The sequence below is a fragment of the Carettochelys insculpta genome, chromosome 8 (genome assembly GCF_033958435.1).
Source record: "Carettochelys insculpta isolate YL-2023 chromosome 8, ASM3395843v1, whole genome shotgun sequence".
NCBI classification, from domain to species: domain Eukaryota; kingdom Metazoa; phylum Chordata; order Testudines; family Carettochelyidae; genus Carettochelys; species Carettochelys insculpta.
In genome coordinates, this window is record NC_134144.1 from 71,390,374 (window position 1) to 71,417,571 (window position 27,198).

A 27,198-nucleotide genomic window follows, 5' to 3' on the forward strand; every position below is an offset into this window, starting at 1 on the left:
ACACCCCCCTTCCTATTGCAGAGCAGCGCTACCATCACCCCCATTGCAGACCCAGCTGGGGGCCGGAGCATCGACACCCCCCTTCCTATTGCAGAGTAGCGCTACCACCCCCATTGCACACCCAGCTGGGGGCCCCAGCATCGACACCCCCCTTCCTATTGCAGAGTAGCGCTACCACCCCCCCATTGCACACCCAGCTGGGGCCGGAGCATCAACACCCACATTGCAAACCCTCCTCACTCCCTTCGCAAATCTAGCTGGAGACGGAAGCATCCTGCCACCGCGCTGAGGGGAGCGGCAGGTAAGGTTGATTTTCAGAGCAGGTAATTTTGCTCAACTGAAGGTGTTTTTTTTTTTTTCGTCTCTGAATTGGCTTAGCATAAGGGGGCCTAACCTCCCCCGCCCCCCGGAGCACCGGTGAAATTCCCAGGTGGGGGTGCAGCAGCAGCGCCCCCCCCCCCTTTGTAGATGGTGCTGCGCTTTTAAATGCACGGGTGGGAGGGAGGCAGGGAGGCACCACACCTTGAAACTCCAGCTGCAGTGGGCGAGCTTCCTTGCGTAGCAGCACGTGCCGCCTTGCTCCTGAGGAGCGCGTTTGTCCCCCTGGAGTCACACGCACGCGGGGTTCATCACTCCGGGGTACACGGAGTGTACCGGCGGTGGACGAGGGCTGCGTGCATGTAGGGTGCACCTCGCCGCCGGGTTCCTCCGGGCCCGCGCGTTGGAGAAGGGGTCACTCTTGCACGTGCCAATGGCTGGCGGGCTCGCGGAGGAGGGGGGGTCACCTCCCTGGCAGGTGTGCACGCGACGGTACCTTTCAGGCGTGCACGCCAGCTGGAGGAAGGTCCCTCCATTGCATGTCTGAATGCAGGGTACAAAGCGCTTCTCCTTGTACTGATCTGTGAGCAAACTTTCGGCAGAAGGACGTTCAGCCCTTTTCCAAAAATAAACGGGTCTCGCACACTGAAATACGGTGCCGAATCCTGTCCTACAACAAATGGAAGGAACGTCCCCCGCCCGCCCCGACTTCTTCTGGGCCCTGGCCAAGGGTATGCAAAGAATTGGGGACTATAAATTGTATCTTTTCAAAAACCGTGGTTTGTCCTGGTCACTCGGGCACTGGGCTTTACTGAGGGACCTGGAGACAGCTGCTCCCTTTATTGAATGCAACAAAGAGAATTCAACTGTAGTTTTTCCTCTTTGGAGCCTAGTGGGCAACAAATAGGTCCCACCCCACAGCAGAGACTGCGGTTCTCTCATGCAGAAAATAAATCCAGTCAGCTCCATCCCCCTTTTATTCTTTCTCACCTTTGTTGTCTGATCTATTCCTACCTGCATTTCTCCCCCTTTTGAAGCTGGTGGATTCCTGCCTCACTCCCTTTGAAGAGGAAATAGGGTTTTGAAAAAAACAAAAGGGAATTATTTTTACCGGTATGAATATTCCCTCTTAAGCCAAATAGAGGTTTTTCAGGGGAGAAACCATACCAAAATTGTATTTTTTATTTTTTTTAAATCTTACTAACCAGAAAATAAAGTGCATTACTCTGAAATTGTTTTTTGAAGCTTTATCCTTAAATGACCTTGTGCTTTTACGCAGTTCTTAAGAATCTTGTAAAGCCTTCATAAGATTTGAAGTGCTCATCAAAAAAATCAGCGCTTGCATTTACGTTGTGTCCTTAAAAGAATATTTTATCTCAGTTTATCTCATAACTTCTTACTTACGTGATCATTCGTATACATCCCTACAGAGTTACATTTATCCATCTGTAGCTTTCTCCAAGCAAATATTAGATCTTTAAAGTATTTCTAGAAAAGAAATTATATTTTTATTATTTTTATCTTTCTATAATTTCTCAGTTATTTTGTATAAAACTAGAGAAAGGCAGCTTCCAGTTTTCTCTTATGTTGAATTGATTCTCTATTATTCTTGAATAATTCCCTAACTTTGTGTGTGTTAATACATGTCCAGGAATTCGGTAGTAGTTTGTAATCTAGGCTTGGCGAGTATCTGATTTTAGACTGGAATGCCTGGTCAAAAAGGGACCCTGGGAACTCCAGTTAGCATAGCTGATGGGCGCCCTTCAAAGTCCAGTCGGCGGTGCGATGACAGCGGTCTACCTGTCCTGGCTGCACACACTCCTGAAAGTGACCACCAGGTCCCTGAGCCACTGGAGTGGCCAGGGACTAGGAAGCTGTGTGCACTGCCACACTGCCCCCACCAAGAGCTTGCTCCGCAGCTCGCATTGGCCACCTTCCAAGGCACACTTTACAGGCATGAGGGCAGCATATGGAGCATCTCTGTTTACATGTGCAGCTAGGGACTGCAGGGAGCTATGTTTGTTTCCTGGGAGCCATGGTAAGCACCATGGGGACCCTGCAGTCCCTCTTGCCCCCATACCACCTGCCTCAGTCTGGAGTTCTCTTTTACACCCAAACTACCTCCCAGAGCATGAAGCCCCACACCCCAACCTCCTGCCCAAGCCCTGAGCCCCTCCCATGCACCCCAAACTCCTCATCCCTAGCCATATCCCAGACTCTGCTCCTGCAGCTGGAGTCCTCAGCCTCCTGCCCCAGCCTGGAGCCCCCTCCTGCTCCCCAAAGTCCTCAATTTCAGCTCCACCCTAGAGCCTGCATCCCCCATCTGGAGCCCTTCCCTAACCCCAGCACAGTGAAAGTGAGTGAGGATGGGGTAGAGTGAGCGACGGGGGTGTGGGGCCTTGGGGCAGGGCAGAAGTGTTCTGTTTTGTGGGATTAGGAAGTTGGCCATTCTACCTGAACTGCACACTCTGAATGGAGAACTGTCTTCAGAAACGGGCATGGCTGTGTTGGAATCTGTTGTTGAAAGTGGTGTTATCTGATCCTTTTAATGGCTGTCAAGAATAAAGATGGTCAGTGTTGGATTGCGCAAGATCTGTCCAACATTTATTTTTTATCAGGCAATCTCAAAATAATGCTGAATGTTCAGCAATTGAATGACTGATAATGAGCTTTTGGAGGGAACTATTTAAAAATGCTGGAGCTCTGCCTTTTCTTTAGAACAAAAGGGGCTGCGTTTATGACATATTGGGTGTGTCTACAGTAGCTCCCTACTTCGAAGACAGCATGTTAAGTAGGGTGTCGAGAGATTATTAATGAAGTGCTGCACTGCACATGCTGCACTTGATTCAGCTAATTCTCCCCACGGCACTTCATTATCTCCCGACACCCTAGTTACCATGCTCCCTTCAAAGAAGGCAGCTAGTGTAGACACACCCAGTATGTCATAAACGCAGCCCCTTTGGTTCTAAACAAAAGGCAGTTCTAGCCAGTAATAATAAATTTCAGTCACATTGACTGACTAAACAAATAAGCCGCATAACAGCTTTGTGCCTCAGTTTCCCTATTTGGAAAATAGGGATAATTATTATCTTCCTGGTATTTGTGCTGAAGATTAGTAGTAAAAGCACTTAGAGTACAGCACTTTTCATCTGGGCTTTGTCGAGATGAGACTTAAACACCTCCAGGGATGGAGACTCCACTATTTCCCTGGATAGACCATTCCAATGCTTCACCACCCTCCTTGTGAAAAAGCTTTTCCTAATGTTCAACCTGGACCTTCCCAACCTCAACTTAAGACCATTGTTCCATGTTCTGCCATCCGTGACCACTGTGAACAGCCTCTCTCCAGCCTCTTTGCAACCTCCCTTCAGTAAGTTGAAGGCTGTTATCAAGTCCCCTCCACTCTTCTCTTCTGCAGACTAAACAGTCCCAATTCCCTCAACCTTTCTTCATAAGTCATATGCTCCAGCCCCCTAATTATTTTGGTTGTCTTCCGCTGGACCCTCTCCAGTCTATCCACATCCTTCCTCTACATGGGGGCCCAGAACTGGACACAGTACTCCAGATGCGGCCTCACCAAAACGGAATAAAGAGGAACAATCACTTCTTTGGATCTACTGGCAATGCTCCTCTTGATGCAACCTAATATGCCATTAGCCTTCTTGGCTACAGTGGCACACTGTTGACTCATGTCCAGCTTCTTGTCCACTACAACTCTAGGTCCTTTTCTGCAGAACTACTACCGAGCCAGTCGGAACACAGTCTGTAACAATGCTTGGGAGTCTTCTGGCCCAAGTCCAGGACTCTGCACTTGTCCTTATTGAACCTTATCAGATTTCTTCCAGCCCAGTCTTCCAATTTGTCTGAGTCACTCTGGACCCTGTAGCTACCCTCCAGCATATCTACCTTTTCCCCCTAGCTTAGTGTCATCCGGAAACTTGCTGAGGGTGCAATCCAACCCGTCATCCAGGTCATTGATAAAGCAGAGTATATGAAGGAGTATATATAAACCCACTTTACATATAGGGAAACTGAGGCACAGTATTTGCAACTTTGCCATTGTCATTCAGTAAATTGGAGATAAATAAGCTCCGTATAGAATTCCAGCCTTCTGATAACTAGTCTATACTGCAACCATCAACCACAGTGCCTTCCAGGTCCATTAATGTTTTTATAGCGTTTTGAAGATTTAAAACAGTGTACCAAAGAGCACACTTGAGGCAAAGAATGGATTGCTGTGGATGGCACTCTAAGATGTTCTTTAATTATCTGCCATGTTGCTACGATCTTGAGGCCATATAGAGCCCCATTAATTATTTGGAGGCTGCTCTACGTATCTCAGATACACTGTAGTGGTCAGATCTTTAATTAATCCCAGGGAGAAACATTCATCTGTGTTAGCAAACTGGGACTTCACCTTCCAAAGTGCTTGCTCTTCAACAAGCCACTAGCCATTGGGTAAAATCTACACCACTTACATTCAGTAAACTTTCATATCCAGCATTCTATTATTCAGAACTCTCTCCAATAACTGGCATTTTAACCATAAGTAAATTTTACGTACGTTTTCCATAAATACAGTAGAGTGAGAGTAAATACAAACACCTACAGCAAATAGGCCGTGGCTACACTAGCCCCCACCTTTCGAAAGGGAGATGCTAATGAGGTGCTGCCATGAATATGCAGCACTCCATTAGCATAATGACGGCCACGTGCATTTTGAAAGTGCTGCTTTCAAAAACGCGTATTGCTCATGTAGATAGAGGCTTTTCAAATGGACCCCCAGACTTCAAAAGCCCCTTCTTCTCATTTGGTTTTGGGAAGAAGGGACTTTTGAAATCCGGGGGGTCATTTCAAAAAGCCCCTGTCTACACAGATGGAGTGTGTTTTGAAAGCAGCACTTTTGAAATGCATGTGGCCGTCATTATGCTAATGAGTCACTGCATATTCAGTGAAGCACCTCATTAGCATCTGCTGAAGTGGCTCATTAGCATCCTTCTTTTGAAAGGTAGGGGCTAGTGTAGCCATGGCCATACAGTATAAGTTTGCAGTGTACAGTACTATGCATATATATTTGTTTGTTTCTTAGTAGCTAATCTTGTTTTTCCTTAGTGTTACTCATTGCTAGGTATACCTCTCTATTACCAGAACATCTGAATATCCAGTAACCTCCCGGTCCCAGGTCTGCAGGATGGATATGAAAAAGTTGAGTATATTAGTTGAATTAATGTCAAGAATAACAAATGCATTCACTCTCCCATCAAGAAAAATTACTTACTGTTGCGAATCTCTGTAGAAAGGCCTTACTCTGTTAGAAATGCCATAGTTTATGCATTTTGAAAAAATTCAGATCAGTGTTTTGTGAACATTTGGTTTAACTGTGTTTGCCAAAGACCAGTTCAATGGTTTGAATGGAGAGCTCTATTCCTTGGCCTCTCTTAGGAGACTGCCATTTCTGATATAGGTTGAACATCTCTCATCTGGCAACACCCGTAATCTGGCGTGATTTTAGTTAGCCAGGCCACCACTTAGCATGGGTATAGCCAAGTTTCCTGCAGTCCCATAAAGTTTATTTACAGCCACCAATCCTGGCTCTCAGTGTTCTGTGCTGTTATTTAGCTCTAAATGTCTTCTAAGAGCCCAATAAGCAGAGGAAGTGTTGGTAATATGCTAGACAATATTGACCTCCCATGGTCCAGCAAATTCTCTCATCCAGCACTAGTCAGGTTCGGAAGATGACAGATGAGAGAGGTTCAACATGTATAGAATTTAAAATTTTATTAAAACTAATGTTTAAAATTTATGTAATACACAATTTAAGAAAATGTCTGTACATCTGAGTATAGTGTTTAGATGGTCCACAAATACAAAGTTTGTTTTTAAACTCTTAATATACATGCACATAAATTTGGATTATTGCTGATTAAGTGAATAAATTTAACAATACAGTTTAGATATTAGCATCCAGTTATTTGGGTATATTACTCATGACAAGTCATACCAAGAGTTTGTTTCAGAAGGCAGCTATGTCAATGAATGAAGCTGACGCTCAATAATAGAGAATTTAGGGTAGGTTGTACATTAGAAAATACAGTCAATCAGTAAAGTATTTGAGTTACTTTCCCAAATGCTCTTTTCATTGGCACTCCAGCTTGTCCCTCCTTCCATTGTCAATGTCCAGTGATGTGTTCTAGGGACATGTCCCTTGACCCCCCCGATGGCATCTGGCACCATGAATTGCTGCATCGGCCAAGCGTCGTGCTGACCAATTCCACATCCCCGCAACACATTACTGGGGTTCCATTCACCACGGTTTCCAACAATTGCCGTGAATATAAAGTGGATAGCTGTGGATTTGCACGGCTCTGCTGAAATAGTCTCTGAACTTCCACCTTGGCTGCTCTTGTTTTGCCGCTGTTTGCTGCCTCTCTGTCCCTTTGTTCCTTCACTTTTCTCAATGAAGTTTCAACAGAGAAGTTAAAAAGGCTGCAAAATGGGACAAGAAAAACTTTGTGGAAAACCTTACACAACAGCAGAACAAGCTGCAGGACAGAGAAACTTGAGCTGTGTGACATCACACAGAAGTTAGCTGGGTCATGGCATACACTGGAACAGTCAGTACAGGATAAGGAGGGGCTTGTGCTAACAAACCCAAGTGAGCAACTCAGGAGATGGAAGGAACACATTCAAGAGTTACTGAACCACCCTGCCCACATGGAACCTCCCGAGTTATCACCCGCAAATACACCTCTGCAAATTAACAGCAGCTGACCTACAAAAGAAGAAATCAGAAAAGCCATTTGGCCATCTGAAAAACAGAAAAGCAACTGTTCCAGACAACATCTCCGCAGAAGCAATCAAGGCAAGTAGTGAGACATCAGTCAACATGATATATAATCTATTTGGGACACTGAGGAGATCCCACAAGATTGGAAACATGGCTATCTTATCAAGCTTCCAAAGAGAGGCAACCTGAAGAATTGCATGAACTGGAAGAGCATCACGTTACTATCTATTCCAGAAAAAGTGTTCACTAAGATTCACTTGGAGAGAATGCAGACTGAAATTGATAGAGAGTTCAGGGAAGAACAGGCCAGCTTCCAAACAGCAACTCTCAGAGAACAGTTGCTTGGGTGGAACTCTTTCCCATCCCCTTGTCCCCATACGTAACCTTCATTGACTTCAAAAAAGGCTTTGATGATGTTGATAGAGACACTTTGTGGAAACTGCTGAAACACTGGCATGCCATCCAAAATTATTAACCTGATCCATTCAGAGTACAAACCTGTGACATGTCAAGTTGTTCAAAATGGTGTCTTGACAGAATCCTTCAGGCACTGTCAGGAGTGCAACAAGAGTGCCTATTGTCACCTTTCCTGTTCTTGATCACAATGGACTGGATTATGAACAGGACAACAGATGGCCATCAATGGGGCATTCAGTGGACACCTTTCAAACAGCTGGAGGACATTGATTTTGCTGATGATGTCGCCCTCCTTTCACACTGACATGAAAGCATGGAAGAAAAGGTGGCAACACTAGACAAAACTGCCTTAATGACTGGCCTGAGCATTAACAAGGGTAAGACCAAGACAACAAGGATCAACAAGTCCAACAATGCCTCCATTAGATTGGGAGGGGATGATCTGGAAGATGTGGAGCAGCTCACCTACTTGGGGAGCATTATGGGCGGAGATGGAGGAACAGACAAGGACATCAGTGCCAGGATAGGGAAAGCAACAGCTGCATTCAAGACTCTTCATTCCATGTGGAGTTCACAAATAATATCTGCAGAGACAAAATTGTGGATCTTCAACACAAATGTGAAGGGTGTTCTTATATGGATGCGAGACCTGGTACGCTAAAAAGTCTTCAAATCACAAGCTACAGACATTCTTAAAGAGATGCCTGAGGTATGGCCTTCGCATCAAATGTCAAGACTTTGTCACAGATGAGGAGCTTTGGAACAGAGCAGGACAAAAAACACTTGACATTCAAATCAAGAGAAGAAAGTGGGGAATGGCTAGGCTACACTCTCAGAAAACCATCATCCAGCATAGTCTGTCAAACTCTCACATGGGACGCACAAGAAAACACAAAAGAAGACGACCTCGGACAATGTGGAAAATATCTACTGAAGACTGAAGGACAACTTCGGTACTCCTGGAGTCAGCTAGAAGCTTTGTCTTGAGACAAAGTGAAGTGGAGGAGACTTGTAGATGACCTGTGCCCCACTTGGAGTACAAGAGTTTAAGTACTGAAATAGGCTTTGACAAATCAAAGGGAGTTCATAGATTTTGATTTTAAGATTTTGTTCAGGTGGACTTTCTAAAAGAAAGCTAAAGTTTGGTGAAGGAAAAATAAGAGTGTGGCTAGTTTATTCAGAAAATAAAGGTATTGTACCATAGCTTGCTCTCAGCAACAAATGCATTTTCTACAGGTTTTAACAACTGAAAGAATGATGCAGTGCATGTACTACGCAAAAATTCACATTACTGCAAGTCACTTGTCACCGCTTGGAAAATGAGAGAAATCTGCCAAGGGGTGAGTGGATAGAATTTTTGTGCCACACTTGGAAGAGGAAAGCCAGTGCTGGAGTTAAAACAAGAAGTCCTGTGGTACCTTATAGACTAACATAAATTTTGGAGCATAAGTTTTCGTGGGCAAAGAGCCGTTTTGTTAGATGCACGAGTGGGGATTACAGAGGAGGGTCGAAATATACAGGCTCATGAAAATGAGGGAGTCCCAGTGTTCTGTGCTGTGTATCTGCCAGGGTAAAAGCTCTTGAGATCTGTGGACTGCTACTTGAGGTGATCACAGATGTTTTGGTAGGGTACACAACAGCAATTACCTCAGAAGAGTGGAAGTGATTGCACAATTTGATACCTTTCTGGCAGAACACTTGAAGTGGCATGGAAAAATTGGTAGTGGATGTGCTTTTATCACTACAACTGTATACAGTGAATTTATTCAACTATGAATGATAACATTGTTCAGAATTTGTATAAACTATTATGGAATAAGCATTGATTCGACTCCAGACATTTAATATGTGGGTCAGTTAATGTTAAGAAGAAGATGGGTACGGAATGATTTGTAAGCTTTACATGCAATGCAGGGCATAAATTTTAGCAGCTCCCAGAAATTGTACTGAATACATTGGGCAAATATGGCCTAGACACTAACAATTGCCATGGTAAGTCTTAGGATAATGCAAATATCAAAACAAAAAGCAGTCAAGTAGCACTTTAAAGACGGTGCTTACTTAGGAATGCAAGCTGGAATGAGAGAAGGGAGTGGGTTTGCACAGCATGTCCTTTGTACGGCTTACTCACTTAACCTCATGGGATCATATGCCACCAAGTGCTGCAACAGAAGTCTAATTTTTGTACTTTGCAACAACTATGTGACTTTTTCACTGCTTCCCTCCACCGCTGGGGCATATTAATGCTTTGTAACATACTTAGTACCCATGTAGTTCAAAGTTTATCTCCAAGACATATGTTAGTGAGACAAGCTGCATACCAGCCTGTGCAGGAGGGTTGGCCTGGCATTGTTAATGCCTTCAATATGTCAAATGATGCCACATAAATCAATTTAAATGTCATTTAAACCAGTTTTGTTTAATATGGTAAGAGAGTTTGGAAGAGCCTCTTTAAAAATCTGCAGGAAATCTCTTATGTGGGGTTAAATGTGATGATCTATTGATTATTTATTTACCTTCTCTCACTCTCATTTTAGATTGGATGCTGTGACTAGGATGCTTTCGCTAACCCGAGCATCTCTGCTGACCATTGCCAGCTGAACGTCTCAGAAGTGTGGGCACTGATAGATGTTTAAACACCTTCTCAGAGATGCCTGATGAAATGCTTCAAAGTAGCAGTGGGATGGAGGAAGCAGCGCAGAAGGAGACTAAGGGTGGAACACACAGCCCTCACCAAGGCTCCCTGCGGAGAGCTGTGGCTATGGCAGTGGCCTTTGATGGAGAAGCCACTATGGATAGAAGGAAAAAGAAAAAGAAAGAGTCCCGTCCAGAGTCTATTATAGTTTATCGGTCAGAGAATGAAAATAAGGTGGAGGAGGAGCAGGCAGATGAGGAAGGAGGGGAGAGAAGTTCAGAAGAAGGCTCCAAGTTCTTGGGAAGTTCCACAGCAGATGGTACGTATCACCAGAAGCTGAAACTGGCCCCTAGAGGCCACTCGGAATCAGTAAAACGTACTGATCAGTGGGAAAACGGGGACATTAGTTCGTATTATTATAGCTCTTACCTATATATATATTTTTTTTAAGTGTGGGGAATGATAGAGCTTCTGGAAAGTTTAACCACCTTCTCCTCTTTCTTTGGGCTGAGCTTTGTGAACCACTATCAGACTTGAGGGCATAAGTGGCTTTTCCTGTGTGAGCTCCTGCCTGCACCTCTTACTTTCCCATGCTCTGCTTTTTAAAATTATTACTATTATTTACCTCTAACAGTATTGTCTAATTCTGTGTAATGTCTTTGGGGATTTGTATGAAATGTGCTTTTAAAATGAAAGGTTGAATGTTGATGTTTGTCTCCATTGAAGGTGTCTGGAATATGCCCTTAGACAGTCGATACGTCACTCTAACTGGAACTATCACAAGGGGGAGGAAGAAGGGCCAGATGGTGGACATCCATGTTACGCTAACAGAAAAGGAGTTGCAGGAGCTGGCAAAGTCAAAGGAGCCTCCAAAAGATGAGACATCAGAAGGCAAAAAGACTTGTGATGTTGGATTGGACAGGGGTCCACATGTCCTGCTCTGGAGCATCATCTGCCTTCCAGTCGTCTTTATTGTGTCCTTTGTGGTTTCTTTTTACTATGGGACCATTACTTGGTACAACATCTTCTTGGTTTATAACGAAGAGAGGACCTTCTGGCACAAGATCACTGTCTGCCCCCTACTGATCATCTTCTACCCGGTCATAATCATGGTCATGGCTTTCTTCCTAGGCTTGTATACGGCTGTTACCCAGATTGCGTGGTCCTTTGGTAGCTGGTGGCATGCCATGAGAGATATGGAGAAGGGATTCTGTGGCTGGTTGTGTAGCAAGCTGGGCCTAGAAGACTGTTCTCCATACAGCATTGTTGAGCTGCTAGAGTCTGACAATATCTCAGGTAGTCTCTCTGGCAAAGGCTCTGCACAGGGCGTTGAGACGTCAGCCATCTGAGCTTTTGTCTAATGTGACTCTGACTTTCTTGTTCACGTGGCTCATGCATGGGTCACCAGACAAAGACCTTCCTGGACTTTCTTATATGTGAGCGTGCACACACACAGAAAATGAAAACTTGGTACTTGGGGAAGGAGCTATTAAATATGCACAAAGCACTAATGTGCTGGATGAGAATCTAGCATTTGTTGTCAGGTGAGCATGCATGGTTATGTCACAGGGCTGCTTAGTTGAGCTGTTTAATGTTTTTAGCAGACCAAAATTGTGTGGAATTGTGAAAAACCAGATGTACAAGGTTAAAGCTGACAGTTGTATAGGGATGTTGGGGAAAGCAGGGAGACATGGCAAAAGCCCTGCACTACTGCAAAATGCAGTTTTAGGGTGGAAAGAATTGACTGTATGGCAAATATAGAACTAGTTAAAGATCCTGGTCACTGTTCAATACCCACCACTTACTGAAATTCTGAAGGCCAGAGCTCATATGGTGCTAAAGGCTAGATTGCAAAGTGTGCGAGGGTACTAAAGTTGTCTTAGATACCATCATATCAGGAAAGGTGTTTCACTAGTTCACGCAAATGCAACATACCTTGCAAGTTGTCTGGCTGCTGCAGATAAGAATGTACAGTGATTGGAAAGTCAACCTCTGGACTATCTGGATAAATGTGCAAGCAAAAACTCAGGTTGTGGTAGAATTTTTCCTCCTTTCTTAATCCTAATTATGTAGCAGTATAACAAGGAAGCACCTCTCCTGAACAAGAACCTGTAGTTTGTACTTGTGAAAATAGGATGTTAGTGTGAAGCAGTAGCATACACACTTAGATCTGCATGGATGATGTGTGTATGAAGGAAATTCTTTTTACGTAGGTATGAGGCTACAGAATGCCCTATAAGGACAGTAAGATAGACCAATGAATCTGTCCCTTGGAGATGGAAGATCCTGAGCCTAATGCAAAATCCATTTGTGTCTCAGCTCTGAAAATTCAATCCCCATTTTTTGATTCCATACAGTTAATTGTACTGAGAAGGGAGGGACTTTGACCTTTTTTGTTTGTTCCCATCCAACTGTATTGCATTGTCATAGTTGCTGTTCCTCCTTTGAACATGTTCATGGCATCATCACATCCTGGAGGAACATTTTTAGAACATTTAAAGACTGGCACAGAAGTTCCTTTCTGATCCCTAACTTGACCGGGATGGACACCATAAGGCCTGAATCACAGATGCAATTATGTAGTTTTAGTCTATAGTTCAATTATAGTTGCTGTTTGTAAATATTCTGTGCACCCCTACCTCTACAGCAGTGGTTTTCAACCTTTTTGCATTTCCAGATCCCCTACAATTTTTTGAATGAAGATGCAGACCCCTTTTGGAAATCTTAGACATAGTCCATGGACAACTGGGGTCCATGGAACAGAGGTTGAAAATCTCTACAGCAAAGTTGGTGCTAGTGAAAGGCCTGGAGCCTGAGCCCACTACTTACATATCCCCAACATATGGATGTTAAAGGCAGCAACAGAGCAATCTTCCCCTTCACTGCTTTGAGCACAGCCTAGAAGGGCCCATCAAGCCCATGCATGGAGATGAGTGTACATGGACTATGAATTTGCTCAGACAATGGGGTGTCTAGGGATGTTTGCACTTTCCCTTCCCCTTAAGGTACATCTACAATAAAGAATTATTCTGGAGTGGCTTATTTTGTAGTTATTATTCCAAAATAAGCTATTCTGGAATAACGCATCCAAACTACATGGGAAGCCCACAAATAAGCAAAACTTGGTCCAAAATAGTGTGTCCACACACAGTAGAGCCTATTTCCATTCAGTTGTACAAAGCAGGCTGAGAGTCATGAGAACTCTCCCCTGTGGGATGCTGCCTTCTCCCCTCACCAAAAGCATCAGGCAGAGTCAGAAGACTGTGTTTTGTTCCCTTTGGATCTAATGGATGTGGTTTGCAGTGAGTGCTAAGAAGGCAGGCAGCGTTGCAGGCAGAGGAGCAAGGCCAGTAAATGCTCAGAGCAGAGTCAACAGCACGAAGGACCTGTTAGCTTCCAGATGGCTTAGAGGGGAAATACCAGACACAACACAGCTTTGTAAAATATCAGGCTTCTAGTCTGCTCATGTATTCTCCATAAGGGTCGAAAGCTGTCTGCTGGAGAGGAATGGCCAAAATGGACTGTGCCCCAGACTGCCAAGTAAACCCAAAGGAGGGTCAGAGGATCTATGTTCCCCATATCCACATTGCAGCTGTGTGGCTGGACTTGTTGACATTTCTCTATGAAGCCCATTTAATGGGTTATACCTGTACAATTCTCTTTTTTATTTGTACACAAATATCAGGTCTTCTCCTACTCCTGTTGTCCTCAGTGGGATGGTCCACCGCTGACTTCAGTGGGAGCTGGTATGGACCCTGGGTGACTTCTGGTGCTATTTGTGGTAGCTTTAGGACCTGTCTAAAACCAAACACTAGACTGCCCTTCCCACTACACTCCAACCTACTTGCCTAATGCTGCAAACTATCCGTAAGCTTTGAAAAAAAGCACAACTGCATGATTCACCCCTCCACTGTTTAATAGGTCATGAGTGTTTTTTGCTTGTGTGCCACTGTCAGAAGCCAGGGATCCTAGAAATCCGCCCCAGTGGCTGAATATGTATCTCGCTACCCCTGTTCGGATGTTGGTCTTTAATGTAAAAGGAACAGTCTCTGTTATTGTGGTGTTTTTTTGTTTGACTATTCTTTTCTGCTCCCATCCTGGCTGGCCGGGTGGAGAGTAAAGATGCATTTGCCTCTGGGAGAGTGACACGCTCACCTTCTTGCTTGACTTTGTATTAAAAAGGAAGATTACACAATGTTGTTGTTTTTTCTGTGCTGATGGATGATTTTCAATTGTCTCTGGCTGAAATCTCAAGTTAATGTTTGTGTCTGAAATTATTAACTAGTCATGCTGACTTCCCTCCGCTTTCCTCCTCCTCCTTCTTCTTCTTCTTCTTATTATTACACAGTTGATCCCTCTTGGATTTGATTTTCCTTGTTGGTTATCCATGGGCTCCATGCCAGCCAAGCATACTTCCCTCCAGTGCTGAGGCTTTCACGTTCATGCTGTAGCCTGCAGCTCCTGCAGGGAGGGAGGTGGTGAAAAGCTATGTGTTTTGGTGACTGAAAGGTGAATGGCAAAGTGCAAAGATCAGGTCTTTTATCGTGCCTTTCTGATGTCTAAAGATGGCATCCATGCTGTGAGACTGGGTGATCCCTCCATTTTGGAGATATCCGTTCCAGACCCACCCCTAAGCCTGGTCTGGATATGCAGGAGCTGTTATGGGAGACTTAGAGCTGCTGCAGATTTCTCCACGTGGGTGTGTCCTCCGTTGCTTTGAGTGGCAGGGTGGTACCAACCAATATCAGGAACAAAGAGCCGGCCTGCACTCTTAGTTAGGTTCCCAACCCCATTTCCAGGGACTTTAAGGAAGGCTAGGTAATACTGCCCTCTGTTTGCTTCAGGCCTAAGAGTAACATGACTGTGCTCATGACCGTGGATGATGAATGGTCTCCCTGCAGTTACTTCACAGACAGAGAACAGCATTATACATTTGCAACAATTTTGTAGAAAGGGAAGGAACTCTTTTAAATTTATAAATGATTCCCTGACTTCAGCCATTCGAGTCCTCCTTTCTTCCCTTCCCATTTAGGGACAGTAGAGGGGAACCTCCCTGGGATTCAGAGGGTGGGTGGGGTTGCGTATTGAAATCCCCCTGACATTTTGGGTGTGGCTGTGGAGATATCTACTCCACAAAATAACCCCAGGCACTGCGAGTGTGAGCCTAGTTCACATGACCCCAGCTTGCAGAGCTCATGCTCCAAGTGTGTCAACTTGAGGGATGGGGAAAGGTCTCAGAGTCCAAGCTCTAGCCTCAGCCTGAACAATCTACAAAGCCACTCGTAGCTCTGTAATGTGAGCTCACGTCAATGGACCCTGTGCTCTGAGCTTCTCTGCCATGGGTTGGGTTTTGGGACTGTTGTCTGTAGGCCACCAGTTTTTCCATCAGCTGCATTCAGATGGAGTGCAGATGGGTCTCACTAAGGTGTGCACCTGGATGGCCGCAAGAACAAAGGCCCACCCAACTAATTAGGTGGAACCACTCAAGCATGGCCTTGGAGAAGATGCGTGTGAGGTGGTGCTTGTGGTGGGGGGAAGGAGGGAAGTGGGAAGGGCAGTGGATTGAGGTAGAGGATAGAGGAGGTGGTGGGGGCAGTGGGGTGAGAAAAGGTGGGGGGAGAATTTTGGATGTCCATGGCTCCAGTGGCCAGAGAAAGAGGGGACTTTTCCCAGCTTCAGGACTGCAGCTGCTGAGGAGGGGCATCCCTCCTTCCCAGCCTCTGCTCAGCCCAGCTCCCAGTGACTGCTCTGGTGGAGGAGAGACTCCCTTTCCTTTCCAGCCCCAGCTCAGGAGCTGCTCCCAAGAGTGGAGAGAGGAAGAGACCCCCCCGCCACCACCAACAACCTTCCTTCCTAACCCTGACTCAGTAGCTGCTGCAGAGTGAGAGACAGCTCTGCCCAAACTGTTGCTAAAAATTAATAAAAATCTTGTCCAGGCCATTTTTTAAAACACATATAGCACTTTTCCCCAATGTTCTGTCTAGTGGTGGGCTAACAGTGCAAACAACATTTGGAAAAATCATTAAGTGATTAGCTAAGACCCTTACAAATCTTCAGCTGGTCTCTGGGAAAAAGTTTGAGAGACGGTGCCATGGAAATGCATCTTCCTCGACAATCTGCCTTGAGGGTGTCGTCTGAAGGTCAGGTTGCTGTATCTGGTTTCCCTGTGGGTGAGTAAAAACATCAAAGGATGTGCATCCCATGCTGGCCAGCTCAAACTGTCTTGGCAACCAGCTGACACCTTTCTTTCCCTGGGAAACAGGCCAAAGGAGGGAGGAGGGGTTGAATTCAAGCGGGACAGATGAGTTGGGGAGTCTTGGCTGACTTAGGAAGGAGGAAAGAATGCAAAAACTTTATTAAGCGGTATATAAATTATGAATAGACTTTCTTAAAAACGGTAACATTTCAACATTTTTAATGAGGTGGATGAGCCTGAGACCCAACTGTCAATTTGCTGTGACCCTCCTTTTGAAACTTCACACATACCTGGAGGAGGCTTGCCCCACCTTTGCACACCTCTGCCATAGACCAAAAGTTTAGCAACAGAGGAGTGCACTGTTTCCAAAGAACATCTGCAATAAGCCCTCCTCTGGAACCCTCGACTCATGCATCTGACAAAGCAGGTCTTTGCCGCCGAAAGCTTATGCTCCAAAATATCTTTATTCTATAAGGTGCCGCAGGACTTCTTGTTTTCGAAGATACAGATTAACTCAGCTACCCCTCTGCAACTTGCAATAATGTGGTCTGTTTGTCCTCCTCCGATGTGTGTATCATCACTGCCCTCTACTGAATGACATATCAGAGCTGGTCCCATGTGTGTGAGTAAAGTTACTTCATAGAGACCAAATGCAAACTATACTAATGTCTGCTCTTAAGTGTGGATGATTATCTTGTCCTATACTGGATGCCATCCACAGCAGCTATGAATCCTGATCAGGGCTGTGTGAACTATACTGCAATAAAATGAAATATACCAACTTCTGTTGTGATTTCATAAAAAGCTGACAAAATATTGCAGCGTATGCTCTCAGGCAGCACCATTTCACTTGAAAAGAAACCCTTTTTTCAATGACATCCTCACAGATTTGTAACTTTATTTGTGAAACCCAATTTTCAAATCCCCAAACATTTGGCAAAAGTCACAAAGAATCCACATTTGTGTAGAAAAGAACCTGGTAAGAAATTGCAAACTTACACTTCCTCCCCATGATTTTGCACAGCCTGACCTTTGATCATTTTGTGGGTGACCTGGTTACATATGCAAACCCAGACTCAGGATACACTTTGCTTTTGAATCAGAATTAGTTCTGTCAGTGATTGAAACAGCCATGTCATATAGCTTGCCTCCTTTACATTGTTGCCCTGTATCTCCTTGAATCTTAACTCTTGACTATATGAGTCTGCTTCCAATGCCAGAAAGAGAAACATACTGGGCTTTGTATCCATGAAGGCTTTTTTTTAAAAAAAAAAAAAAGCCTGGCCGTCGTGTCAAGCTGCATCAGCTTCTCAAATACCCTACTTACCCGGTGCAAAAACTAGATAGTCGTTCCTATAAAAAGTGCTTCCCCCACCTTCATCCTTGCAGCATAATTCAATCCCCTTCTAGTTGTAGATGGAAGACAAAGGGGATGTCCAGAATGGGGTCATCTGTTCATCTTGGAAAGAGATTAACACAACAGCCTTTATTAGGCAGAGGTTTCTTTCAAGGGCAAGTGAAAAATCTACCCCTACCCATGCCATTTCACATTCTGATTTGATGAATGTGGGACAAATTCCTCCTCTCAGAGGATTAATCTGAGCCCCTAGTGTAGGGTGACCATATTCCCCTAGTCTAACTACAGGATACTGGGTGTGGGGAAATGATGCCTTCCTGGCACCTGAAATAGGGGGCTGTCCCAGCCAAAATGGAACAGATGGTCACCTTATTCAGGCAGTGGCTACCCTGTGAGGGCTGCCACCTTGTAGAGGGGGTGTTTCCTGGCTGCGGGGGGGGGGGGGGGGGCAGCTATGGCTCCTGGCTGCCCCATGCCTTGGGGTGCCAGGAATGGGGCTGGGGACCTCCCTGAGCTGGTGCTTCTCCCAGCTCCCCTTAGCTGCAGGAAGCCAGGCAGTCTGGCTCCCAGCTCAGCCAAGCTATGGGGAGTTGGGAGTCAGGCACAGCTGCGCCGAACCAATTTCCAGCTGCCCCCCAAGCTGTGGTGAGCCAGGCAGTCTGGCTCCCAGCTCAGCCAAGCCACGGGGAGCTGGGAGCCAGATGCAGCCGTGCCAGTCTGGTTCCCGGCTTCCCTGAGCCATGGGGAGTTGGGAACTTGATGGCAGCCGCTTCCCCACATAAATATGGGGCATTTAGACCCTCTGTTAAGATAAATTGGGATGCCTTCGTCATGCCAAAACAGGATGGGTGGTCACCTTGCCCCAGTGAGTGTGCGTATGCATGTACCCACACTGTTAATGCAGATGGTGGGACCAACAGGGTTTACTTTATGCTGAAACTTGATAGCATTAATTATTTTAGCTATGGTGCACAGAAAAGCACACTCCATTACAGCATTTCCTCGGAATGCAGCAGTTGCATCTGGATTGCCATAGGCGTCAGACAAACAATAACCTACTACATAGACGCAGGGATGTGAACCACTTGATAGTCAAACTGACAGCACACAGAGAAAAGAGATGTATTATGGTGCTTCTGAGATAACCTAGTTCTGGATAGCGTGCAGCACTAAAATATTCAGTGCCTCGCTTCCAGGCAGATGGCAGCCCTGCTGATTTCTACACTGCAGCCTGTTTTTTTCCTGCTGTGTAAATTGCAATTTGATCTAGCTCCATATTTGTAATTTCTTCCTCACCTATTTATCTTCTCTGTTCTCCCTTCCACATTCACTCAACTCGATTTGCTATTCTGTGGGCAAGTTCCACTCCTCTTACCACCCTGAGGCCATCACCTACGATAGAACAGCCCTCTTGACTTATTGTTTAAGGACCCAGTCCTGCACCCCTTGTATGAGCAACCCTGTTGAGCCTAGAGGGACATCATTCATGAATAAGTAAAATCAGTCCCCAGATTGTGGTAGCCATATAAATCATAGTAAGGCAGGCAAATGTTAGAGTAGATTTAAACATCTAACCCTGCAAAATCTACCTCAGGATGATTTCAACACCAGGAAAGCTGTCAGGCTGCCAACAGCTTTACAATGAGTAATATTTTGCCTTTTGCAATATTAGAGGGAAAGTGTCTTTCATCAGCTCCATTAGAAATCCTTTTGTTAATCCAAGGGTTTAGGATTTAGTCATGCCAAGAGTGCTCTCAGCAGAAAACCAGCATATCAGGGCTCAGCTGTGGGGCAGCTTTTAAAACCAAAACTGTAAGTAGGAAAGCAAGAAAGAGAGCCGGGGGGGAGGGACAGGGGGGCTGTTGGATGTTTGTTTTTGTTTTGTTTTTAGTCTTCAGTAGTTTTCTGCAGTTGTTGAATTCATAAATCCCTTTCCTGAACTTGGGATCCTGCTACCAAAAAAGGTACTGGCTGCTGACTATGTTGCAAATCCCCTGCACAGCAGAGAATGCTTGACCTGCTTCCGTGTGACCATGGTGCCTTCCAGTGGCTGGTCTACAAAGCAGATAAGCAATCAAGCACAAGCTACAGCAGGGATTTTCAAAATTGGAGGTCGGCCCGCCCCCCTTAGGGGTGTCACAAGATTATTACATAAGAGGCTGTGACCGTCAACCCCCAAACTTTGCTTCACTTCCAGCCTTTGTAACAGCATTAAATATTTTTAAAGTGTTAATTTACAAGGGAACTCACACTCCATGACTTGCTGTGTGAAAGAAGTCACCAATACGATAGTTTGGAAACCAGTGAGCTACAGTGACTTCCAAAACACTGTTAAAGATTGCTAAAATTGCAAAGTCGTGCATTAAAAAATTAGGAAATACGAGATTTTAAGGTTGTTGGTCCAACTGTTTGGCCCCTTTTTATATATGTACTATGATACAGTCTTTAATTACACGATCCCATATTTTTTCCATAGAATCCCTGCCTTAGTCACCACATAGGTTGGACAGTTCTCAGTTAATGATCAGCTATTAAATATTTTATTTTATCTTTGTCGCTCAATATGAGACCCTAGGCTTTATTACACACCATCCAAATCCTGTTCTGAACATATAGTTACTTATTTCCTTGTTGGTGTTTCTAAGGGCTTCACGCACATTAATTTATTTTCACAGCCCCCCAGGGGCTGTCATCCCTATTTTACACATGAGAATGAAGGCAAAGTGAGACTGAAGTGAAAAGCATCCACTAATAGTAGATAATAACATAAGAGCTTGTAACATTATACTGTACAGCCCTTTAGATGTTCAAAGCACAGCTCTCTTCAGTTGCAGCTGGGAGCGCTCAGCCTCTCTACAAACCGGGGTCTCAGGTTGGATACTCACAACATGAGCCTGCAGTTAGTGACCACCTCTGAACGTTTGGATGACGTGACTTCTGTAGCATCACATAGGAATTCTGTGGCAGAGGCAGGGATACAATCCAATTCTTCAAGGTAGCACTGAAATTCTTTAACTGGGAGATAACCCTCTCTGTTTTTGTCACCTCCAGGTTCATTCACTGCACATCTTCCTACTCCAGCGAGAAATGTGGCACAAGTCCTGCACTATCGTCAACGGTCTCTTTCTCTGATTTCTCTGTGCCTGGAATCAAGCAGGAATTTAGTGGAAAAAAATTGTGTAATTTTACACGATCATGAGACATGTACACAGGGGCTTGCACTAATTTTCTAGGTTTTAAAAAAAGCAAACAAATCCCCTCCAGAAATTCCATCAGATGGCATCATACTGACACCCACATAGTTCATCAGCAAGGCTGGACCCTGTAAAGCTGCAGAACAGGACTCTGCCATTCGATGTGAGGTAACCTAGTAGAAGTAATAGGTTTCCATTCTCTGTGTGAAGCAGATACTGGGGTGGGACAAGACATGCACTTTGCCAGGAGGTTTCATATATTGCTGACAGGGTTGGAGGGTGAGTTTAGTCTAGTGGTCACAGACCCTTCTGCCCCAGTCACCTCCAGCCTGCTCTAGTCCTGTTGTCTGTTTCTCATCTGCTCACATCATCATCCTGGTCTTCCCAGTCCCGGCTCCTGACCCCAGTCCCAGTTCCAGCTGGTTTTTGTCTACATAGGTTTTTTTTCCCCTATTGGTTTTATTCAAGTGTCATGTGTAAAACAAGGACATGTGAAGTTATGTGAGTTCTGATTGCTCCTTCTATATCCAATCAAAGTGCTCTAAGGCTCAATCAGCACACCCTGCAAGTTCCAGTTACAAAAGTGCAGTTAACAAAATTAGCTGTTCCCAGGAAAACATCTTGTTTGCAACAATATTGTGGCCCACTCACTAGCCTAGGCTGCCCTTTGCTGAAGTGTAGGCTCTTCTATGTACTAGCCAAACCTGTCTCCATCAGAGATCAACATGTAAGGCTGACAAACCTGGGTTGCCACCTCCAGGGATAGAAACTGCTAGTACAGGGTCTAAAGCCCTGTACTCTACCACATGATCTGAAGGCCAGCTAGCTCTCAGCCAAGGCTGTAGAGCAGAGACTTCACTCACCCCAGAGGAGGTCTCAGGGCACTACATGCTTCCATGGGCTGAGGAAGCATGTCCCAAGCTTCTGAGAGCTTCCAGCAGTTTTTCCTAGCCAATGCATGAGTTGTAATGCCAACAGACCTGGGCTGTGGGCCCCAGGAATAGAACCTACATGCATTGGGTCTAAAACTCTGCACTCTACTGCATGAGCTAAAGGCCAGCTGGCTCTCAGCCAAGGCTGCAGAGCAGAGATTTCACTCACCCCAGATGAGGTCTCAGTGCCTCTGACTACTACAAACACGACTGGTTTTATCAAAGCAGCTGCAGGCAGGTTTGAGAGTCCTTCACGGAGCCATGAGTATGGCCGTGTACCTGCTGCGGTTCACTTACCTCCCCTACACCTGCTTTTTCTGTGACTAGTGGAAGACCCTGGCACACAACTGCTTGGAGTGTGCCATGTTGCAACCCCAGTTCAGACTCCTCCAGAACCTCATGTGCTAGGTGCACTATTTCCTATACCACGTGCTATATGTACACCCCTCTGTGACATTACAAAGTTGCAAGACCTTGTTAACCTGCTGGCATTAGATGAGGTGGCTGTTCCCCATTCCAGGAGTACATTGTCGGGTAGGGTGGTGCTCTGCCACTCTGGGTCCTATTTTCCTGTTCCCTGAAGTGTCAGCTCTAAGTGGAGTTCTTCTGGGCCATTCCTGGATGCCTTTGAGGAGCAGTGGTCACTGTCTGTAGCTTGTTGCTCAGTGTTCCCCCTGGCTCCTTGTTTTTGTCCCTGTCCCTTCACTTCCATCCCTATTTTCTCATTTGTTCTTCCCCTTATTTAATTCAGACCTGGGGGCCAGTAGCACCTTCCCTTAAACTCGGTGAAGAGACTTCCCCAAACTCTCAACATGTGCAGTCAGGCTTGGGGGCCTTTCATTAACAAATCAGATGGCAGTTTGTGATGTCCACAGCAATCCTCTTTCCTATCTTCCAGCTAGTACCCAATCACAGGATTGACTAGGAATTCAGGTTTTTTGTTTTTTTTTTACATTTGTACAACATGTTCAAACCAGCTCAGTCTTCTTTGTCTAATAATTCTGTGCAAACTGTGGGTCAGGCCTTTGTAATACTTCTGTGTAGGGTCAGACGAAGTAATCAGTGAATATCAGGTATGTTTTGCAATCATCTTTGATGGAACTCATTAAGTTTCCTGTTGTGGTTTTCTAGCATTTGCCAAGTTTTAAAAACATGTAGCAATGTGAGCATTACATTGACATTATATAACTTGCTCTTACTTGTGTGAACCTCCTTATTATTCCCGTAACAGAGAGGAGGCCTAGACATTACATCACATTTACATTTTTTCTGGAGGGGAATGCCGGAAACTGCTAGACAAGAGATAATGAATGCAAATGTTGGTCTGTAGGTCAGCTCTATCTGGGGTTTGTGAGTAGGTGTTTGGAAAGAAAAAAAACTCCTGGGAGAAGACAATGGTGCTGCAAATCCATATTTTGTGTTGCTGTGGGAAGCCCTAAAGCATGTGGAGTTCAGTACAGGCATTCTCAAACATCAGCTGCAGTTTGGACACCAGTTCTCTGTTCACTTTCTAGTTTAGCTCTTTCTCAGGTTCACAGCTATGTAAGAGGGGCATGTCAAGTTTTTCCTCTCCCCTGCTGCATAATAGTGTGCTTATCTTGCTATTAGTTGCTTCCTTCACCTTGTAGAACCTGGCTCAGATTCCCAGGTCACGTGTTGTTCTGTGGGCCTTTGTAGTTAATTCTCTGCCTGGTAAGAGGACTTAGGAGGGTCTACTCATATGATCGGATGAAACCCTTTTCTAAAAGGTTATTTATTTCAATAAAGTTGTTGTGCTAGGTTCCCCCAGGCTTCCTCTTCCCCTCTCCCTGCTTCCCGGTGGAGTTTGGCTGCAGGAATTCTTAGGATCTGTATTTTGTTATATTACTGCAGCTGAGAGAAAGGCAAGAGCTCTTGCTCATCTCACACTGAACCCCATTCACACTGGACAAGAGCAGCCGTGCCCAACTGGGTCACAGCTGCAGCTGTCTGGATAAGGCTCCTTATAACAAAACAAGGAGGCTATTCTCCTCACAGCCTTGGAAAGGGGCTGAGTACAATGAAGCATGGGGCAGTCTTCTCATTATGTCTGCCTGGGACTGTGTTTGTTCAAGTCAGGCCTTGTTTTAATGGGGTACCAAGAAAGGGAGGAATGAATGAGAGCACCAGCGACAAGAGATTAATATTCCCAATAGCCCTTTGTAGCAGGCCAGGCTATCTGGATGGCCTTGGCTGCTGCTTCTGGGTAGCTGTCACATGTTTATTATTTATATCCAGAGCCTGGCAATCTGTAAAATAGAAATAGCCAATTAATCAGGTCTCTTTGGCTTGAATTATAAGCAAAGGCATTCCAGTTTCAATCCAGGCCAGAAACACTCCAGCATCTCCAGAGGGAGCCCATTAATCAATCCTTATGACTGTCTATGAGGATCCGCTGCATAGACTTGCGGGAAGATGAGACTTGAAACTTGATTGACTAGTGATGAAAGGGTTCTATTCAGTGGTGCAAATAGATGCCAGGAGGTGGGGAGTGAGGTTGTTTGGGTCAATTGTCTGTGTTTTTCACTGAGCTGTTTATAAAATTACATGTATGCATAAAACCAATAGTCCCTGATTGTCAGCAGGTGGGACTGAACCTGAGCCATTAGGGGCTAAAGCCATGAACCTCTACTGCATGAGCTAAAAGCCTGCTGTCCCTTAGCTAAAGCTGTAGAGCAGAGATGTCACTCTCCACTTGCTGGGCTTGTCTAAACTTATGGGATTTTTGGGGGAGGGGGGAAAAAAAAAGCTGCAGAATGTTCACACTGCCACGCATGAAAAGTTCAGGTAAGAGGGCTTATCCCTCGAAATAATAAATCCAGTTCTGCGAACAACTTTTATCAACACCCTATCTCCCTTTTAAGGTAAAAAATGAATGCGTGTGAACAAAGCACAGTTATTATCGGTTTATGTGAATGCTCCTTTGCAATGCTGTGGCTGTGAATCATGGCTGGAAATGAGAACGCTACATTTTGCAATGCTGTGGCTGAGTGAATGTGATTTTTTGGCTTTACTGATGTTGACCTTAGGAGGTCAAAAAGAGTATCTTAAAAAAAAAAACAGTGTAAACACAGTCTTAGTGGTCTCAGTGCCTCTGGGTTACATACAATGCCCCTGTAACCTGAGCACTTGGGCAGCCACACAGGTTTGATTCAGGTGCTGGTGCTGCCCAGCTAATTAGCAGAGTGCCCACAGCCACCCTCAGCAGGCAACATGTGTACCTATTGGTGGTGCACATATGCACATTCCTCGGGTCACATAAAATTTATTCTGCCCATGGATGGAAAATATGAGAGGGAACGCTGATTACCTATGCAAGGATGAAGAGATGATATAAAACACCTAATTGCAGAAGGAAGATTGCAAATCAGGGCAAAATGACAGTTTCAGCTTTTGTGAATATTAGCTGGTTTTGTCTTTCAGTACCAATCTAAAATTGGGTCACTTTCACCAGCTTTTCAGCACAGCTGTGCTAGAGCTCTGAGCCAGTGCCTAAGACTAGGGTTCAGTGAGGTGGAGATGGGAATCTGAGCCAACTTCTGGCAGAAGGGTTTTGGATCAATGCCTATAGCTAGATTTCTAGTTCAACTGTAGTGTTGCCTAGTCTCAGGGGGTATCTTGACAAATAACAAGGAGTCCTGTGGCACACATGAAAGTTCATGACTTAATAAATTTGTTAAGTCTCCAAGGTACCACAGGACTGTAGTGTTTCTGGGGAACACCTAGAATCAGAGATTAGAGACACCAGAATATTGAGTAATTCTAACTCAGGTACTCTGGAATAAACTAACTGCAAATCAAGACACCATTATCCTCTTTCACATCCCTCCTTCAAACTCTCCTTTGCAAAGATATTTACAAAAAACTGGAAAATAGTTAAGGTGCATTGAGACAATGGCAGATCATATTGGCCAATATTATCCCATGGTTTCCTTGCATTTTCCCATCTGTCAGCCTCCACCCATTGTCTCTTCTCTTTATTTAGAGCGTAAACCCTTTGGGGGCAGGGACAGTCTTTTTGTTCTGTTTCTATAGCATCTATCACAGAGGGATCCTGGTGCATGAGTGGAGTCCTAAGTACTACAGCAATACAAATAAAGCATAATTAATAAAAGGCCTGCTTTCCCTGAGTAGTGAATGCATAAATAAGGCAGTGCATTATTTCCACCCTGCCATTGTTCCCTGGGTTTTTGCTGCACTTGCTTTCCTCCAGCATCTGCATTGTACTCTATTTTAGTCTAGCTACTCTGTACTTTTGAGCAGGGCTGGGAGTGGAGCCTGGGCCAGGGGCTGAGGTCTGGGAGTGGGCTGTAGCTGGATCAGGGCTGGAGCAGAGTTGGGAATTGATCAGGGCTGAGTGATGCTCCCTGTCTTCCATTCCTTTGCTGTGGGATGAGGGGTGGGCTGGGCCCCACCCTGTACCCTGCAAGGTCCTCCTCAGGGGTAGCATCACAGCCTGGAGACATCACTGTTAGCTTCACAAATCCTGTTTCCAGTCCTAAATAACCTGCAAGTCTTGATTTGCTGAAGTTAGAAGGCTAAACATTAAAAGATGTGGAAGAGCTGAAAAGTCTTTCCCAAGGGACAAAATTGGTGAACTGTCAGCAAGTCTAAAGAGACAACCTGCGATGGAGGCTCTTCAGGGCATGCTTCCCAGAGCAAGGGAATCAACGTCTAGAAATGCACAGACAACGTCTGATTGCTTTTCAGGTGTGTGTTCTCAGAAATGCTTGGTCTAAGTCACTGTGTCTCAAATGGTGGGTCAGGGCCCCCAGAGTAAACCACGACCTCCTTTGAATGGGATTGCCAGGGTTGGCTTAGACCGGCTGGGACTGACCCCTGAGTCCCACTGCCTAGGCTGAAGCCAAAGCCAGAGGACCTGGGCAAGAGGGCTCAGGTTTCTGGACCCAGCTGGAGCAGCGGGGATCAAGATTTTCCCACCCCAAGGCAGTGGGGCTGGGGAAGGCTCAGGCTTCACCCCCCCCCCCAGGGGCCATGAGGTACCTTTTGTCATGGGAAGGGGGTCACAGTGCACTGATGCTGGAGAACCGCTGCTGGGCGTCAATGATGCCTGGCTGGGTGGTGGCTGCTGGCCCCTGGAGCCGCCCCAGAGGGACCAGCCCTGTGGGGACATCACGTCTGCGGAAACCAGTCAGGGCTGGTGCGCCGACAGCAGCAGCAGCAGCAGCCCTGGCGTGGGGCTGTCTTCGGCAGCCCCTCTGGGATCCCGAGGGCCCCGCAGGGGGCGGGGTCTGAACTCAGGCGGCCTCAGCGTGAGGGCTGGGCCCGTTCAGCTCCGTGTCCCTCTCTCCCGCCCCCCCCCCCCCCCGCGCCCGCTAGGTGG

General features: G+C 45.5%; 1 protein-coding gene and 1 long non-coding RNA gene across 4 annotated transcripts; one reads left to right on the top strand and one right to left on the bottom strand.

The window, feature by feature from the left end:
* The first annotated feature begins 150 nt into the window (after window positions 1-150).
* On the top strand, window positions 151-14,343 carry TMEM169 (transmembrane protein 169). Of its 3 annotated transcripts, none has more exons than XM_075001342.1 (3): window positions 151-301; window positions 10,060-10,476; window positions 10,884-14,343. In XM_075001342.1, exons 2-3 carry the CDS (start codon window positions 10,173-10,175, stop codon window positions 11,504-11,506), a joined length of 927 nt encoding a protein of 308 aa, XP_074857443.1. In that variant the 5' UTR covers window positions 151-301; window positions 10,060-10,172; the 3' UTR covers window positions 11,507-14,343. The 3 variants fall into 3 exon arrangements, with proteins under 3 accessions (XP_074857443.1, XP_074857442.1, XP_074857444.1); XM_075001341.1 differs by lacking the exon at window positions 151-301 and adding an exon at window positions 7,856-8,862; XM_075001343.1 differs by lacking the exon at window positions 151-301 and having other exon boundaries at window positions 10,035-10,476.
* Window positions 6,086-27,126, bottom strand: LOC142016902 (uncharacterized). The gene is made up of 5 exons (XR_012646410.1): window positions 26,859-27,126; window positions 20,596-20,853; window positions 17,729-17,812; window positions 16,205-16,321; window positions 6,086-6,804 (listed from the first exon to the last, which is right to left on the bottom strand). It is a non-coding gene; the product is annotated as an uncharacterized LOC142016902 (long non-coding RNA).
* Window positions 27,127-27,198: the final 72 nt, after the last annotated feature.

Excerpts from the sequence above, each read along its gene's own strand:
- TMEM169 (XM_075001342.1), top strand. The coding sequence starts at position 10,173 with ATGCCTGATGAAATGCTTCAAAGTAGCAGTGGGATGGAGGAAGCAGCG. Across the intron at positions 10,477-10,883 it reads GGGAAGTTCCACAGCAGATG|GTGTCTGGAATATGCCCTTA; the intron begins GTACGTATCACC and ends TCTCCATTGAAG.